Genomic DNA, 18,521 nt, shown 5'->3' with positions numbered 1-18,521 from the left:
CGCACGCGAGTCCGGCAACCCCGGGCTCCCGCGCCGCGCGGCGATCCGCGGGTGCGGCAGGGTCGCCCCGACGCTCTCGTCTCTTCCCTCGCGCGCTCGCTCCCTCCCCATGCCCCCACCCCCCCTCCAGTCTCTGGCAGGTCCCTCCCCCAAGCCTGCTCCCGCGGCCGCCGCTGCCGCCGCCGCCGCTACCGGAGGCGCAGGAGCCTCGCGATAGTGTTTGCACAGGCGGCGCGTGACGCCGCCGCCGCCTGTAACTGATGCAGAGGTTACCCCGCTGCCTCAGCCGCCACCCACCGCCCGCCGCCGCCGCCTCCCGGGCGACGCCGGGGGCCGACGCACTGCAGAGGTGCCGGCAGGTTCCGCCCGCGGAAGTCTCCTCGGCCGGCGCAGCCCGCGCTCCGCCCGCGCTCCGACCCCGGCCCCAGGGCACCCCCTCGACGCCTCCGCCGCCGCGCTCCTTCCCTCCGCCTCTTCTCCGGCGCGCCCGCCCGCTCCCTCGCTTCTCCCCCTTTCCCTCCTCCCTGTCCCCTCTCCTTCCCTCACCTCTTTCCTCCCCACCGCCCCTCTTCTCGGTTTCCTCCCCCATCCCCTTGACTCTCCCCTCCCAGCCCTCGCTCTTTAGCTCGCCCTTAGCGCGGCCCCCGCCATGACGGAGGCGGGTGCCGGTGCCGTTGCCGCCGCTGCCGTCGCAGGGGGGGAGTCGGGTTCCCAGAAAGTAGCTTGATGAGTGTCCAAAGTAGCAGTGGAAGTTTGGAGGGGCCGCCATCTTGGTCCCAGCTCTCCACGTCTCCAACCCCGGGCTCGGCGGCGGCGGCCAGGTCCCTGCTGAATCACACGCCGCCATCCGGGAGGCCCAGGGAAGGTAAGCACTGCCGCGCCCGCGCCCGCTCGCGGGCCTCCCCTCCCGTGCCGCGGACCCCCGCGCCCCCCCGGGGCTCCTCCGCCAGACCCCGGGGTGGGGGATGGTGGCGAGGTGGACGCGAGGCCGCCTGGCTCCCCGGCCCTGGGGAGGTATTGCCCTGGCTGTGGGTGGTGGTTCGCGGGTGGCGGTAGAGACGGACGAGGGGGTGCGCGCTGGTGGGGACGGGGCGAGGCGCACAGACTCGCCTGGGGTTCCTGGGAGCCAGTTCTGCGAGGGTGGGAAGCCTCCCCCCGGACGCGAGCCCCTTTCTGCTCCATTTGCCAGCACACTCAGTACTCTTAACCTCCTGGCCTCCGGTCTCTGGTGGGTTTTCCCTCCCGCTGGAGCCTTCGTCCTCGAGCCCCCTCCCCTTCCCCCGCGCACTCCTCCCATAGAGGCGGTCCCCGCTCTGCGAGCTTTGCTGCCCCAGACCTGGAGGATGCCCCTCGCTTGCAGGGTCTCTCATTTGGGGAGAGACACTGAAATTACCTAGGCAGACTTTGATCCCCTGTGTGGCCCCCTAGAGCAATTTAAACGACAGACTGACTCGTGGGCAGGCTTTTAAAACCGCCCCTCCAGATGGTTGCAACTTTCTCTCCTCCGCCGTTGCCTCCTGCGTGTTTGTGCGTTATATTCTCTGCTGCAAGTAGGCTACTGTTCTTCTCTGACAGGGTCGTGGGTTTTGTGGGAAATATCTGCGTAAAGGTTATTGCAAACATGCACCAGATCGGTTACAATTGTTTTCTAAGTTTTCTGGCTTCTTGCAAGCAAGTGTGCTGCCACCAGATGTAGCAGTTAGACAGCTTGTAAGGCACCGGCGTGCTTTTGACTAAAATTTCAACTTGCTGTATTTAACTTTAAGTATACGACATAAAATGAAATTTGGGAGAAAACACATTTATGGGTGATGAATAAATGTGCATGGAATGTCTTTTAACGCTCTTTTGTCTGGAAAACGCTTAGCGATGTTCATCCGCAATTGATAAACGGGTTGTTCACTCCCAGTTGTCGCACACGAGGAGATTGTAGGCATATTTTCAAACGTCTGGAAGTTCAGCAGTCTAGTGAATGTTTTAAAGAAATCAAGAGCTTCGATTTATGTAGGAATCGGTGGGAGTACTTTATTTTGAAAATGTCTGTCGATATTTACTATTCAGAGCCTTGACAATTGTTAATCAAGTGTTTTGTGTCCTGAATCCAGTGGTTCAGGCATAGCATTCTTTGTCATTTTGTTCCTGTGAGCATGTGTGAAAGTGACAATAGGCTTAAAAGATTGGCATGAATATGCTCTAGAAAATTCACGGAAAGCTTTGATTTATGGGATCCATTAAACAGGCGGAATACATTGACTGACGTTTCTCCCTTTCATCTTATCCCAACGCTGAGCTTTCATTATTAGAATATAAAAGTATTAAATGACTAAAAATTTATCTGATGATTCTTTTGCACTTGAAAATTTCCAAATGAACGGTTTAAAATGTATTTCATAGAGAAGTTGGTGCTTTTAGCATGCTTTTACTTTTGTTTGTAGTTTCATTAAGATGTTTTGTGTTAGTGTTGTGAGTTTAAAAAGACCATTTTATCGTTTCTTAATTTAAGACTATATCATCATTCATTCGTTCATTCATTCGTTTCTCGAATATTTATTGAGCCATTACTGTGAGCCAGTCCGTGAACTACATACTGAGGACATAGTATTGAATTGTTTATCTGTTGACATCTGTTATCAGTATTGGGAATTTGGGAGACAAAATATCTAGATTGTGAGTTTCTGAGGTTACTTCAACTTAAAAACATTCTGCACTTTTCCTGATGTTTGAAAATTTGGAGGGGTTGGAATCGTTTAGGTTGAGCTTCCAGATAACCATAAATTTTTTCTGGCAGTTTAGATTGCAGTGGGTTTTTATGTAACCTGAAGTAGTGAGTTTCTGTTAATTCGTGATATCATAGGACGGGCTTTTGTGAAAGTTACACTTCATGCCAAGTACCTGTATAGCTACAGAGGGATATTTCTTTTTGACCAACCAGCATGCAAGTTAAAACTATTAATCCTCTCTAGGGTTATATTCATTTTGAAGTTTGGCGATGTGTTCTCAGATTTCACTAACGCTAACAGGAATATGAAGCCCTGAGTATCAAAATGGAGATGTTTTCTATTAAGCGAAATCTCAGTTTTTATTTTAACAAGTGTTTAGCACTTTTTTCAGGTATACATGTTACTACATTATATAAATTGATGAAGTTTTAGAAAGCTTTTTGACGGCTAGTTACTGCTAGTAAGAACCATTGATATTAATGGAACTTGAATGTATTCTATGTGTCAAGAAGAGAACTAACTTTGTTTCTTGAAAAGTGGAGCCAGTTTAACATAGAGTAATAGAAGAATTGAAACTTCAAAGAGATGAACATGTATATGAACTTAAATATTCTATGTGATGAACTCCTTTTAGGCAAATTTAACTTTGAAAATGGGTTACTTTTAAAGATATGCCATAAGCATCTGTAAAAGTTACTTATTTTGAAGTTTTGACGTTGGAAACCAAAAATCTAAGATTATAATCCGATTATTTTTGATGCTGTATGTTGTGGTTTTCTTTCTCTCTTTTTACCTTATTACCATTATCATATTCACATAGTTTTATTACAAACACAATACAGCTCTTTAAGATTTGGGAGTCTATTAGAATTTAGGAAATTATATGATAAATATAGTGTAGATTTCTTTTCCCTGGGTCTCAAAGCTTTTTACCTTACCAATCTTGTGGTTCTGTTTGAGGTGTTCAGTAATGTAGCTCTAGATTTTCTGTTGAATCTTTTAAACCTATAATCTCCATCCCATTTTGTCTTCTATAATCCTGTGATTAAGGGAGTGAGGAGTTAAAAAGGTTTTCAAGTAAAGCCCAGTTTTGCTTTGTTGAAGCCTAGGAACCTAGTGTCATAATGGCTAGATAAGTAGTTGGGTTTTTTGCATATCAGTACATGGGTACTTTTGAGTGGGTTATTGCTGAGAATCGAATGATTGGTTATACAGAACACTTGCATTTTCTTTCCTGCTCCTGCCAATTATAAATAATTTGATTTTTTTTTTTTTTTGTAAATAGTGAAAACTTGGCCAAAAGGTTGGTATGGGTCGGGAGTGGTGGCTCAAGCCTGTAATCCCAGCACTTTGGGCGGCCTAGGCGGGTGGATTGCTTGAGTTCAGGAGTTCAAGACCAGCCTGGACAACACGGTGAAACCCTGTCTCTACAAAAAGTAGAAAAATTAGCTGGGCGTGGTTCGGGAGGCTGAGTTGGGAGGATTGCTTGAGCCTGGGAGGTGAAGGCTGTGGTGAGCCTAGATAGCGTCATTGCATTCCAGCCTGGGTGACAGAGTGAGGCACTCTCTCAAAAAAAGATGGCATGATAGTATGATTAAACTGTAAACTTGCTCTGTTTCCATATTTAAAGACTGCATTCCTTAGAAGAATTAAAGTATTTGACTTCAGATGATTTAGTAATGAGATGTTAAAAATGAAGGTGTACCAGATGGCCCTGTAGACCTTTAATTTTTTGAAATCGCTAGCTGGAGGAAGACAGGGTTATATGTTTAAGGATTCTAGCTCATGAATAGATATGTGACAGATGTCTCCTTTACAATGGTACATTTACACATTAGAGGAGAGAGAAAAGAGAGAAACCAGAATGGAGGTTTGAAAATCTTATGCGAAATAGACTATGCTTTCGCATTTTGACCTCAGAGCCTCTTTACTCGCTGAACAATTATTGAGGACCCCAAGGAGATTTAGGTTTATGTGGCTATGTCTACTAATATTTTCTATTTTAGAAATGACAATTTCAAATATTTTTAATTTAAAAGTAAAGTGTGTTGTAAATAGAATTTTTATGAAGAATAAATATGTACTAAAACCAAAGAAACTAGACCAGTGGTGGTGTTTTATATTTTTGCAAATCACCTTGATTTCTGGCTTACTAGGAGAAGACAGCTAGATTTTGTGTCTGCCTTCTGTTGTGATGTTTTGGTTGAGATATGTGAAGAGAATCCAGCTTCATGTAGATACATGATTGGAAAAGGAAGGAGTGAGTATTCTTTGGTATTACATCAAAATTCAACAAGTGGCAGTTTTTTGTTTTTTTTTTTTAAAGTTACTTACAATGTGAAAGTGCACTGTATTCCAGAAATGTCTCTAGGATCTACAGGAAGTCTAGGAACATATATTTACAGAAGAGACTAACGGGTGGGAGACATGATAGCTGTCTCCAGATATTTAAGAAACCTGGATTTCAGTAAATAGGCTGTAAAAACCTGTTAATTTTAATAAGTAGGAGGGAGAATAGATCCATTCTCCTGCTTTAGAAGGCAGACCAACTGGTGAAAATTAGGAAGACGTAGATTGAAGTCAGTCTAATTTTTTTACAAGAATGTAAGAACTGTATGACTAGACTTCAAACAGTGGAACAGTGGAGCTACAATGGAACTCGCAACAACTAACAACAATGGAAAGTAGTAGTTAGTTTTGAGAGTTTAAAGTGTACTACAGGGACATGTTTTTTGGGGAGGTAGAGATAAATTCTGTAGATTCTTATGATGAGTGCTATTGGATTAGTGACTTAAGGCTTCGTCCAATTTAAAAATGTAAACATTCTGTGTTTCTTTAAAAATCCCTAAATATAGTTAAGCTATACTTATAGATTCATTAACGTTTTTGAATGTTCTTTCAAGTCCGTAGTATGAAACTATTGTTGACTTTATTACTATTTTGCATTTTTATTGTGCTTTTCCTCTGAGGATTTTCCTGTATTTTCTGGTGTCAGCAAGATCAGTCTTCGTGAAATCTTGCTAAATTCCCTGTGAAATATAATAAGCTTCAGACATTTTAGAGAACCAAATGCTGTTTATGATACAATTTAGTAGAGTTGTAATATATTTCAGCACAGAATTTTAGAATACTATGGGGGCTGATTTTCAATTTTGTAAGAGAAACTATGAGCATAGTTTATATAGTCTTTTATTTGTAATTGTTACATGATTTCAGAAGTAATATGCTTAAGCTATTCTAATATTTTTAAACCTAGAGAGTCTGAAAAGAGGAAAGAAGAAAAGTGTTTAAATTGATCTCTTTTGAATTTAAAAATGCATATTAAATATAACTAGAACATAAATGGAAGAATTTAAATTCCCATCTTATTCCTAGAATTATACCTATAATATTTATCATTACTTACAACAATTCATATTTTAATTTTGCATGGCACGTAATCTCTTCTGTGAGTTGGATTTTTAGATGGTGAGAATTTAAGCATAAATTCTGACAACTTTCTTGAGGTCAATTTAATATTAATAAGTGTAGTAAGTAATAATACCCAGCTTGAGACCTCATGTACTTGTTGCATTTGGATTTAAAGCTCATTTTCTCTAGAAGAGCTGTAGAAATCAGTCATTTAGTTTCATAAACTCCTTCATGCTTATTAATGATTTTCAAGAATCTTAGAATAAATTACAGGAATATTGTTATGAAGTAGGAGAAGCAGTATGGTATAGGGGAGAAAGTGATTGTAGTTGGAATCTGAGGGTTGTCTTTACTTTGCTATTAACTAGCTGTGTGACCTTGGGCAAGTTGCTTCTCTCTGCTTCAGTTCCATAAACCAAGAATTGCAGAGCTGAAACAGATCTTGGAAGCAATCTAGTACAAACCTCTCATTTTACAGATGAGGAAACAGATAATTTGCACAGGCTTTCGCTGTAAGACAGTTGGGCCCAAAATTCAGTTTTCTGACTTTCAGGTTGGTTTTTTTTTTTTTCCATGATACTTCACAGCCTCTTTTCATCTGTAAAATGAGAGCATTGGATTAGAGGCTCTCAAAGGTCTCTTCCAGCTCAAAAATATTGTCATTCCTGTGACATTAGTCCTAATATAATTTAGCAGGGGAAAGTTTGTAGCTTTTATTTATTGCTGAAGGAAATGTTTCTTGAAGAGGCGGTATAACCTTTGCAAGGCTATATTTTGTTTTTTTAAGAGAATATCATCAGGCCAGGTGCTGTGTCTCAGGCCTGTAATCCCAGCTTTGGTAGACCAAGGCAGGAGGATTGCTTGAGCCCAGGAGTTTGAGACCAGCCTGACCCCGTCTCAAAAAAAAAAAAAAATTAGCTAGGTATGGTGGCATATGATCATGCCACTGCACTCCAGCCTGGGCAACACAGTGACCCCCCCATCTCAAAAAAAAAGAAAAAAGAAAATATCTTCATTATTACTACAGGGTGTTTATGTTTATGAGCATGGTAAGTAGTGTAATAGGTAGTCTTGTTTTTTTGAAAACACTTATTAATATGTTAACGATATAAATTGCATAAACAAACAATGTGATACCTGGAAGTGAAATAAGTAGGTGATTGTTCCTCAGAAAATATTTCTGGAGTTTATTTCATCTGAGACCCCTGTGCTTGCCCCTAGTTAAGTGCCTGTGTTGTTTAGTGTCTCATAGGATTGTCTGTTTCCATAGCATCTGCATCATGCTACTTTTATTATAGTTTTATTTATATTGTCTACTAGACAGAAAGGTCTTGAATTCAGAGACTATTTTGTTAATTTCCATATTTTCAGTGCACAGTGGGACATCCTCTACAGAGTTGGCACTCAACTACAAGTTTTGTCGAAGGACTGTTTCACATATGTCATCTCTCTGTATTGTTGTATGCACATATTTCAGACCCAGGAAGATGCTTATTTTAGTAATTCTAAATAAAAGTGAATTATATTTTAGAGGGTGATATGGATAACAGTAACAGTAATAGCTAAAGTTTATTGTGTTCGCACGTTAATTCTTGTATTTCATAGCTCTAAGATGTATACAGTTGTTATTCCCATTTTCAGATGAAAAAACTGAAGCACTGAGAAGTAAAGTGACTTACCAGTGTGACCTAGAGTAGTACATAATGGGAATTTGAACCAAGTTGGTGTATTTTAATCACTGGGATATATTGCCTAAAATACGAAAATGTGGCTTTTAGTATTTTAGTAGTTTTTCTAAGCAAATTTTAACTTACTGATCAGTCTTCCAGGCTTATTCAGTTTACCTCTAAACTTTTGTTAACTTTTCTTGCATGGGTTTTTATACACATGTGAAGATAAGATTTTTAAAAAAATACAAAAACCCCAACCAAACAACCCAATTTAGAAAGCTGTACCAGCTGTGCAAATCTTACATTTCCTTTTTTTAAGATAAGTTTTGTCCATTCATGGAAAATGTTAGAGATACATCAATGAAAAATTTTATTTCCATGTTAGATAATCTAATTTGTAATTCCATTTATCTTAATATTTTGGCCTCATAAGCCCACTGGAGCCATAACAAGTAAATATTAGAATTTGAACAAAAAATTTCCCACTGTCTATTAATTGTGGAGTCTATTTATTGTGAGCAGTCTATTTATTGTGGAGGCTTTATAACCTGATGGACAAGGCTTTAAATTAAATTATAATGTTTTAGCGGCAGATCTTTGACTGTCTTAATAGTATTCAATATGGGCAGGGGGAAGAGACTTGATGTGCAGTCTAGCTAATCTATAAAAAAGTATTTTACAACATATTTAGTTTTAGTTCTTTTATTGCTAACAACAACAACAACAACAACAACAAAACCTTTGGTAGCATGTATTATGTAGCAAACCTAATTGAGAGGCAGGATTTGAGTGGACTGATAGGAATTCGTTAGTCACGGAGTGGAAAGATATGCAGAACAGAGCAGATCCAGGTGGTAGGTTGTCAAACTTGAATTAAATTTTCCCAATGTGGCTTCATCATTAGGTCTGAAATTTAATGAATTTCAAGAAGGCAATTTTACCTGTAGTTAAATAAAAGTGATTATATTCTACATAGATTCATTAGCCAAATATAAGTGTTTTTGGGGGATGACTTAAAATATTTTTTCTTTTTCATCTATATGGATTGTTAATAATTGGTTATACTCATAAATTTGTGCCTTTCCTTGAAAACTAATTAGCTGGTGGAAGTAAACTACTAGGTTTAAATTCTGCCGTTAATATGATACCTTGTGTGACTTCATGATTCCCCACTGGACACTTAGGTAAGTGCTTCCTATCTGAGGATGAATGTAGTTCCTCTGGGGAAGGTCAGAGGGGTTTGTGTGAGGCTAATCATATTCATCCTGTCTCCTGAGACCAGAGACATGTTTTAGTTTTTTCCTTTTTTGATACTGTATATTTGCCTCATAAAAAATACAAGTTTTCCCTTTTCCTTGCGGATTTCTTTTAAACATCTGTGTAAGTATATAGTTTAGCTCGACTTTGTATACTACTCTGATACTTATTTCATTTACTTAAAGATACACATATTTATTAATGCTGGACACTCTCCAGACATTTGTAAATAGTAACTCATTTGCTTCTCCTAACAATCATATGAAGTCCTGTTAGTATCCCTACTTTACAGATGAGGAAATCGAGGCATAGAGAAGTTAAGTAATGTACCCAAGGGCCAGGCACAGTGGCTCGTGCCAGTAATCCCATCATTTAAGGAGACTGAGGTGGGCAGATGGCTTGAGCGCAGGAGTTCGAGACCAGCCTGGACAACATGGTGAAACCCTGTCTCTACAAAATATACAAAAATTAGCCGGGTGTTGTGGTGCACGCCTGTAGTCGCAGCTAGTTGGGAAGCTGAGGTGGATCGCCTGAGCCCAGGAGGTTGAGGTTGCAGTGAGCCATGATTACGCCACTACACTCCAGCCAGGGCAGCAGAGGGAGACCTTGCCTTAAAAAAAAAAAAAAAAAAAAAACCAAAAAACAATAATGTACCCAGGCACAGACAGAGAATATTTAGCAGAGCCAGGATTCAGACTGGGCTGAGTGCATGCTCTTAACAGTTATACTGTTCTGTCAGTGTTATTTCCTTGAATGGATGCACTATAATTGGTTAACTGTTCTTCTTTAGGTAAGATGTTAGTCATGAATCTTTTGGTTACACGTGATAACAACACAACTTTGTTAAGTTAAAAAATGAGTGTATTGGTTCACATAGTGGGAATGGTATGTGGAGGATAATGGAATGGCTTTGGAAACAGCCAGATCCAAGGTTGCAAGTAATGTCACTGGGTTTCTTTGTCTCCTTTTTGGGTTTTTCTAGCCTCTTGCTTCTGGAGCCCCAGACATATACCTTTAACTTAGCAACCACACTTGAAAGACAGCTTCTCTTTCCTGATGTCCACATGTGTCAGTTCTGGGTTGTTGGTAATCAATTCTGATTGTCAGTTCCTTAACCAATCATTGGAACCTGGGAGATGAGCTACAGCAAGGGCAGCCACTTTGGTAGCTGTGGTTAGGGTCAGTTGGGGAACCCACAGAAAGCCATGATTGACAGTCTCCTTGAGATGACGTGAATTGGATGAGGTGTAGTTTTCCTGAGGAAGGGATGATGGTGAGAAAAAAACAACTATAGTGAATCATTTAGGTTATGTCTTTTTAATTTTAATTTTATGACTATCATAGATAATGATATAGTAACTCAGTAAAAGCCTCTTTTTTTAAATACTAGATTTTCAGTGATGGGATTACCAGAGCAGAGTATAAAACAATTTTAGGGCTTTTGATAAATGTTGCCAGATTATTTTTTTGAAGGATACATGTGCTTAGCTCATATACCAACAGCATGCATGAGATGAGCGTGTACTTTTGAACCAGGTAGGGTTCAGCTCATCTTAGAAATACTGTATTGGGCTTAAATATTAACACATGCCTTGCACTTAATCAAAGGGTTGCAAACTTGACACTGAGTAAATATCTAATGCAGTTTATCAAATGTTTCATATTTTCTCTGGATATTTTTAATTCTCATTATTAAAAAATTTTTATTATGCAGTTTTCTTTCTTTCTTTCTTTTTCTTTGTCTTTTTTTTTGAGACAAGGTCATACTCTGCCACCCAGGCTGGAGCGCAGTGACATGATCACGGCTCACTGCAACCTCCAACTCCTGTCCTCAAGCACACCCCTTCATCTCAGCCTCCCAAGTAGCTGGGACTACAGGTGCATGCCACCACATCCTGCTGATTTTTTTTAACTTTTTGTGGAGAGATGGTCTCCCTATGTTGCCAGGGCTGGTCTTGAACCCCTGGGCTCAACCAGTCCTCCTGCCTCTGCCTTTCTAAGGGTTAGGATTACAGGCATTAGCCATTGTGCCCAGTCTGTTGTATAGTTTTAAACAACAAAACCAAAAGGCTAATAAATGGTACCACTTTGCAAGCTCCTGCCCCTCCTTTATTTTTCCTCCCAGTGTCTCCTACTTCTCTGACCTAGTTGGCAGCATTATACTTTTTGGATGTTGGTAGCATGTGTAAAATACATTATTGCATAACAAGTTAATATAACATAATAGTTTCAAGGGTTTTGCCACTTAATTATACTAAGTTACTTAACCTCTCAATGCCTTATCTGTAGATTTTATTTTTGATAGGGTGGGATAGTAATAGTAACTATGTCACAAGGTTGTGAAATTAAATGAGAAATGCATGGCACTTTAACAACTCACTATGGATTTTTTCATTTCTTTTCTTCTTCTCCTGCTGCTGCTTCTCCCTGCCGGCCCCCCGCCCCCGCCCCCCTTTTTTTTAGAGACAGGATCTTTCTCTGTTGTCCAGGCTGGAGAGAAATATAATTTATTTACTCCCAGTAAGGCAAATCTTAGAAATGTAAAAAAAAAAAAAAAAAAAAAGCAATTCAAAGGATGGAAAATGACTATGTGCATAATATTTACCACAGTATTATATAGTGAGAAGAAATGAGACCAACAACTGCGATTAAGTTTTGGTATGTATATCAACTAAATGTTTTATATACATTATATATATATATATTTTTGTTGTTGTTGTTGTTGTTGTTAAAGACAGAGTCTCGCCCTGTTACCCAGGCTGAAGTATAGTGGCACGATCTTGGCTCACTGCAACCTCTGCCTCCAGGGTTCAAACAATTCTCACACGTCAGCCTCCTGAGTACCTGGGACTACTACGCACCACCACGCCTGGCTAATTTTTGTATTTTTGGTAGAGACGGGGTTTCACCATGTTGGCCAGACTGGTCTTGAATGCCTGACCTGAGGTAATCTACCCTTCTTGTCCTCCCAAAGTGCTGGGATTCCAGGCGTGAGCCACTGCGCCCAGCCTTGTATACATTCACTTAAAAGATAATTAGGAAAACTGTGCAATATGGGAACATGTACAAATGACCAAACATAGTCTAAAAGTTACTTTTCAATGACTCCATAATATTAGCTTGTTTTTTGTCTCGCCTTTCTCTCAAAAGAAAAAATTCACCACCAAGAGCAACAATGACAAACAACATGCCCAAAGTCACACAGATGAGAAGTGATTGAAAAAAGGTTGCCAACCCAAGTCCACAGTCCTAATCCCTATACCACACTGCCTGTATTCCCACTGGTAAACACACATTATTAGGCACCTAGTGCACATAAAGTACTCTCTCTCCTTGGTACTAGTAAGAACACACAGAAAACACAGTGTAGGCCCCTTTTAAAATTTGCAATATAATGCTTTAAAGTATACAACTGCTGCTGGGCACAGTGGCTCATGCCTGTAATCTCAGCACTTTGGGAGGCTGAGGTGGGTGGATCACGAGGTCAGGAGATCGAGACCATCCAGACTAACACGGTGAAACCGCGTCTCAAGTAAAACTACAAAAAATTAGCCGGATGTGGTGGCACGCACCTGAAATCCCAGCTACTCAGGAAACTGAGGCAGGAGAATCGCTTGAACCTGGGCAGTGAATGTTGCAGTGAGCCAAGATAGTGCCACTGCACTCCCATCTGGGTGACAGAATGAGACTCCATCTCAAAAAAAAAAAAAAAAAAAAGAAATGACTGCATACCAATATAATGTATAAACACTGCTAATCCAAATCTAGTGCTTGACACTTAAATGGTGTAACCGTGTCTTATACATGTGATCAATTCTAAAGCCACAGAAAATTACAGGCACTAAGATGATGAAAGCAGCAATTTAGGACATCATTCGAAATCTCCATCTGTGAGCTACAATTCTTCAACGGGCTGGAGAAATAAACCATCAAAGTCAAGCATGCTATGGCTATAAGGAACATTTATTCAGATAGTACTTGTTCCCTATTCTTTGCCACATAAACAGAGAGGAAAACATTTAAATTCTAAAGGATCATTATATCCACACGTAATAGTAATAGTTAAAACATAAGCCAGGTGCAGTGGAGCATGCCTGTAGTCCCAACTACTTGGGAGGCTGAGGCAGGAGGATCATTTGAGCCCAGAAGTTCAAGGCCATACTGTGCTGTGATCACAACTGTAAATTACTTTTTGATTTTTACATTTCAAAGATTTGGCTTACTGGGCAAAGGGGGTGAGTATTTTTATGTCATTTAATCTATATTGTCACTGTTGTTTTCTCAGTGGGATAACTAGGATTTTAGTCTATTGTTCTCTGAGATGAATCAGTTGTCAGAGTTGTAGAATTTTATAGAAACCTTATTGGCATAGTTTGTTCATTCAGCAAGTATTTTTGGACCTGAAGTCCAGTAATAAGGAAACAAAGACAGATATGATGAAGTTAGTCCTTGCCTACTAGGAGCTTAGTCACAGTCTAGTGAGGAAGGATAATTTCTAACATTTAATTTATACTTTTGAAGAACACCTTGTGGGTTAGATAAAACAACCCAAGTTGCCACTTTTCAGCTTCTGAGATAAGCTATATCAAGGTGTTATATTCATTGGCCATTTGTTTGCTAGAAATTAACTTAAGCAAAACAGATTTATAGTAGTAGAAGGTTATAGAGCTGGATATCCCTTAGACCCCAGTTAGGCCTTGAGGAGACTGAAGTAGGAACTGGAAATTCAGGAATCACAGTAGCATTGTTCTCTTGTGGATCATTGAGCAACTGTTTCCAGTGCTGTGAAATAAAGTTTTCTAAAAAGGAGAAGTGGGAAGGAAGGAAATTGTATTTCTGCCACAGAGGTTATGAACAAAGTACTCCCTAGAGAAGAGAGTTACACAGTTTTCCTCCAGTTTAACTGCTGTTAAGTGGTATCTTGTTTCAGTTGGTATGTCTTGATTGGTAGTGAGATTGAACTTAATATTTTTATCAAAAGCCCAAAGCCAATTTTTCTTGACGTCTGTATCTTAGACATGAGAATAGATGGTAGTGATGTTAATTCTTGTTACATTTGATGAAACTATTTCCACCATCATATTTTTTCTTTTATACATTTGAATATTTTCCGTTGTATAAACTTTTATGCTTTTATTGAATTCAATGCCAGTTTTTCTTTATATTTTATTTATTTATTTTCTTGTCATATGGGTCATATGCTGATGTCATAACAAGGTTTGAGAGAGGCACCTCTCGTGTGTGAGCACCCAGTCATCACACTTACGAACTACAAAAGGATCCCATTCTTACAGAGTCTCACTCTGTTGTCCCGGCTAGAGTATAGTGGTGCAATCATAGCTCACTGCAGCCTTGAACTCCGAGGCTCAAGTCATTCTCCCACCTCTGCCTCCTAAATAGCTAGGACTGCAGGCACACTTCACCATGCCTGGCTCTTTATGATACTTTAATGAGTATAAGTCTTTAAAAGTTACTGCTTTCTGAAGTTCAAGTACTCTAATTTTAGTGTGATTCAACTGATTTTATTTCTAAATTTTATATGGTATTTTATCTTTCATATTGAAGCATAACACATACAGAAAAGGCACACAGAGTAGTGCTCAGTAAGTTATTGTAAACTCTGACCTACGTAATGACCATTGAGACAAGAAATAGAATATTGCCGGCACTTCAGAAACTCTCCTTCCCCATCAGTCACTACCTTCTCCGTGCTCCCCAAAGTAACCATTATTCTGATTTAGTTATTCCTGTTTTTGAGTTTTATATAAATGGATCCACACAATATATATTTTGTATCTACTTTTGCCCCACGTATTATTTGTAAGATTCATCCACATTATTTTCTGAAACTGCAATTTTCATTGCACTATAATACTACTTTGTGTGAATGTACTACATTTTATACTTTGTTGATTGACATTTGGATTGTTTCTGCTTGACAAAATATTAATAATGGTATTATGAACACATTTATACCTGTCTCTTCATACATTATATTTGTTTTTTGTTTTTTTGTTTTGTTTTGTTTTGTTTTTTTTGAGACAGAGTCTCACACTGTTGCCCAGGCTGGAGTGCTGTGGCACAATCTCGGCTCACTGCAACTTCCGCCTCCTGGGTTCAAATGATTCTCCTGCCTCAGCCTTCCCAGTAGCTGGGACTACATGCGTGCATCTCCACGCCTGGCTAAGTTTTGTATTTTTGGTAGAGACGGGGTTTCACCATGTTGGCCAGGCTGGTCTCGAACTCAAGGCCTCAAGTGATCTGCCCATCTTGGCCTCCCAAAGTGCTGGGATTATAGGTGTGAGCCACCATGCCTGACTGTAAGACGGTGTCTCTGTGGTTTTAATTTTTGTTTCCTTGATGACTAAGGATGTTTACCACTTTTTCATGAAGTTTGTTGGCCTTTTGGTTATCCTTTGTGAAGTGCTTGTTCAAATCTTTTGTTCATTTGTCTTTTGTGTTTGTCTTTTGAAAACCATATTTGAAGGCATTCTTTTTGTATTTTGGATGAGAAGTCTTATTTTTTATTAAAACTTTTTCCCCCTATTCTGTGGCCTGCTTTTGTCTTTTCTTTATGGTATTTAAGAAGACTTTTCTTATCTCAAGTGCATAAAAATGTTTTCCTATATTTTCTGTTTTTAAATCAGGCATTATAGCTGTAAATTTCCCTGTAAGTACTGATTTAGTTCATTCCATAAGTTTTGATATGTTGCATTTTTGTTTTTATTCATCTCAAGTATTTTCTAATTTTTCTTTTTATTTCATTTGACCCATTAGTTATTTAGGAATATGTTAATTTCTACATATTTGTGAATTTCCTGATTTTTTTTCTGTTACTGAGTTCTAATTTAATTCTGTTGTGGTCAGAGAACATACTTTCTTTTTTTTTTTTTTTTTTTTGTTTGTTTTTTGAGACGGAGTCTCGCTTTGTCGCCCAGGCTGGGGTGCAGTGGCGCGATCTCGGCTCACTGCAAGCTCCGCCTCCTGGGTTTACGCCATTCTCCTGCCTCAGCCTCCTGAGTAGCTGGGACTACAGGCGCCCGCCACCGCGCCCGGCTAATTTTTTGTATTTTTAGTAGAGACGGGGTTTCACCGTGGTCTCGATCTCCTGACCTTGTGATCCGCCCGCCTCGGCCTCCCAAAGTGCTGGGATTACAGGCGTGAGCCACCGCGCCCGGCCCAGAGAACATACTTTCTATCCTTTCTTTCCTTTTCAGTTTTTTGATGCTTGTTTTATGGTCTAGCATAGATCATCTATCCTGGAGAATGTTCCATGTGTGCTTTTTTAGAAAAATGTGTATTGTGTTGTTGGGCAGAATGTTCTCTAGATGTCTTTTCCATTTAGTTGATTATAGTGTTTGTTTTCTGTTTCCTTATTGATCTTCTGCCTAGTTGTTCTATTCATTATTGAAAGTGGATTATTCTTCCAACTATTATTCTTGACTTGTCTATTTTTCCCTTTAATTCTGTCAGTTTTGTTTCATGTAATTTAGGGCTCTGTCATGAAGTGCAAATGATTATAATTGTTCTATCTTCCTAATAAATTGACCCATAATTGTTTTAAAATGTTTCTCTTTACCTCTCAAAACATTAAACAATTTTTAAAAGTTTGTCTGATATTAGTATATTCATGCCAGCTCTTTTGTATGGTATGTTTTTTTCCATCCATTTACATCTTACCCTGTCCTGTTTGCATTTTTGAATCTAAAATATGTCTTAAGTAGACAGCATTTAATTGAATCTTATTCTTTTAAAACCCCATCTGGTATTCTCTGCCTCTTGAGTGTGTTATTTAATCCATTCACATTTAGTGTTACTGGTAGGATTAAATTTGTCTGCCACTTCTCTGTTTTGTTTTCTATATGTCTCATTTATCTTTTGTCCTCTTTCCCTCCTCTACTGCTGTTTTTTGTATTACATGAGTATTTCCCAGTGTAACATTTTAATTTCTTTAATCATTTTAAAACTGTATTTGAATTACTAGTGATTACAGTAGGGCTTACATTTATATATCGTAGCTTATCAGGGTCGACTTCATAGTTACTTTAATTGCAGCAATATATAGAAACTTTAGTCCTGTATAGCTCTATTCCATCACCCTTTGTTTGGGGGGTGCGGGGGGCAGATAGAGTTCCGCTTTTCTGCCCAGTCGTGTGGAGTGCAGTCATGTGATCCTGGCTCACTGCAACCTCTGTCTCCTGGGTTCAAACAATTCTCATGCCTCAGTCTCTTGAGTAACTGGGATTACAGGCACGTGCCACCACACCCAGCTAATTTTTTGTATTTTACTAGAGATGGGGTTTCACTGTATTGACTGGGCTGACCTTGAATTCCTGACCTCAAGTGATCCTCCCACCTTGGCCTCCCAGATATATCTTTTGATGAAACTGAGATAAGGAAAAGACATACATTTTATAGTTTGTTGTACTAACCTTACTTGTCTATTCATTTACCATTTGATATCATTTCCTTACTTTCAGTAAAGTTTGTCACTACTGACCCCTTTGTCCATTCATGCATTTATTTATTTATTTATTTATTTAGAGATGGAGTCTTGCTTTGTTGCCCAGGCTGGAGTGGTGGCATGATCTTGGCTCACGGCAACCTGGGTTCAAGTGATTCTTGTGCCTCAGCCTGCCTCCCTGGTAGCTGGGATTACAGATGTGAGCCACCATGCTCAGCCCTGATTTCTAATTTGACTCCACTCCAGTAAGATTTAAATCCCAGGACTTCAGTTCTTGGAAATATGAGACTTGCTTTATGGTTCAACATACGGTCTTTTTGGGTAAACCTTCCTTGTGTACAACAACAAAATATTTATAGGCTATAGTTGTTAGATGTGGTATAATATGTCCTATCAAGTTTGTTTCTGTTTCAGATTGTTACTGCTTTTGCATTTGTTTGCTCCTATTCAGACAAAGGTTTGTTAAAATATCCCCAAATGATTATAACATTTGTCTGTTTGTGTGTTTGATTTGTCAGTTTTTGTTTTATGTATTTTGGTTAGGTTAGTAAGTGCCGACAAGTCAAGGCTTTTTAAAAGCTACCTGGTGAATCCAACTTCTTATTGTGTCCCTCTTTATCTCAGTATTGCATTTTACCTTGTAGTATTCGTATCTAGTGTTAAGACAGATACACTTTCATTTGGTATTTGCATGATACAGCTTTTCCCATTCTTTCAGCTTTCGAGTTTTAGTTATATCTTGTAAGTTGCATATATTAGTTAAAAAAAACTAGTTTGACCATGTTTGTTCTTTAATTGGAACATTTAGTACATTTACATTTAATATGCTTGCTGATATATTTAGGTTTAAATTGATACTCCTAATAAATGATTTCTATTTATCCTGTTTGAACTTTCTCTTATTATTTTCTGCTGCTTTTGGGATTATTATTATTTTTTGTTCCAAATACCCCCCACTCCCTAACTTGGCTTAATAGTTAGACCATCTTTTTTTAAATT

The 18,521-nt window shown here is 39.4% G+C and overlaps 1 protein-coding gene and 1 pseudogene across 7 annotated transcripts in view; one reads left to right on the top strand and one right to left on the bottom strand.

Annotated features, from left to right (window-relative positions):
- The first annotated feature begins 218 nt into the window (after window positions 1–218).
- Window positions 219–18,521, top strand: part of TLK1 (tousled like kinase 1) — a 168,459-nt gene continuing 150,156 nt past the window's right edge. For 6 of the 7 annotated variants that reach the window (XR_012421213.1, XR_012421212.1, XM_074009432.1 and 3 more), the window contains exon 1: window positions 219–865. Coding sequence is in view for 3 of the 7 variants with exons in the window: in XM_045368283.3 (XP_045224218.1) it covers window positions 727–865 (139 nt within the window). In the remaining 4 variants the exon portion in view is untranslated. Of the gene's footprint in view, window positions 866–1,332; window positions 1,551–18,521 lie in introns of those variants that run through there. The other variant, XM_015432351.4, reaches the window with a different exon arrangement.
- Window positions 14,242–14,339, bottom strand: LOC123568188 (small nucleolar RNA U13; annotated as a pseudogene).

This window comes from Macaca fascicularis, chromosome 12 (assembly GCF_037993035.2).
Source record: "Macaca fascicularis isolate 582-1 chromosome 12, T2T-MFA8v1.1".
NCBI classification, from domain to species: Eukaryota; Metazoa; Chordata; class Mammalia; order Primates; family Cercopithecidae; genus Macaca; species Macaca fascicularis.
The sequence above is the reverse complement of the archived record's forward strand: the minus strand, read 5'-3'. Positions and strand labels throughout refer to the sequence as shown.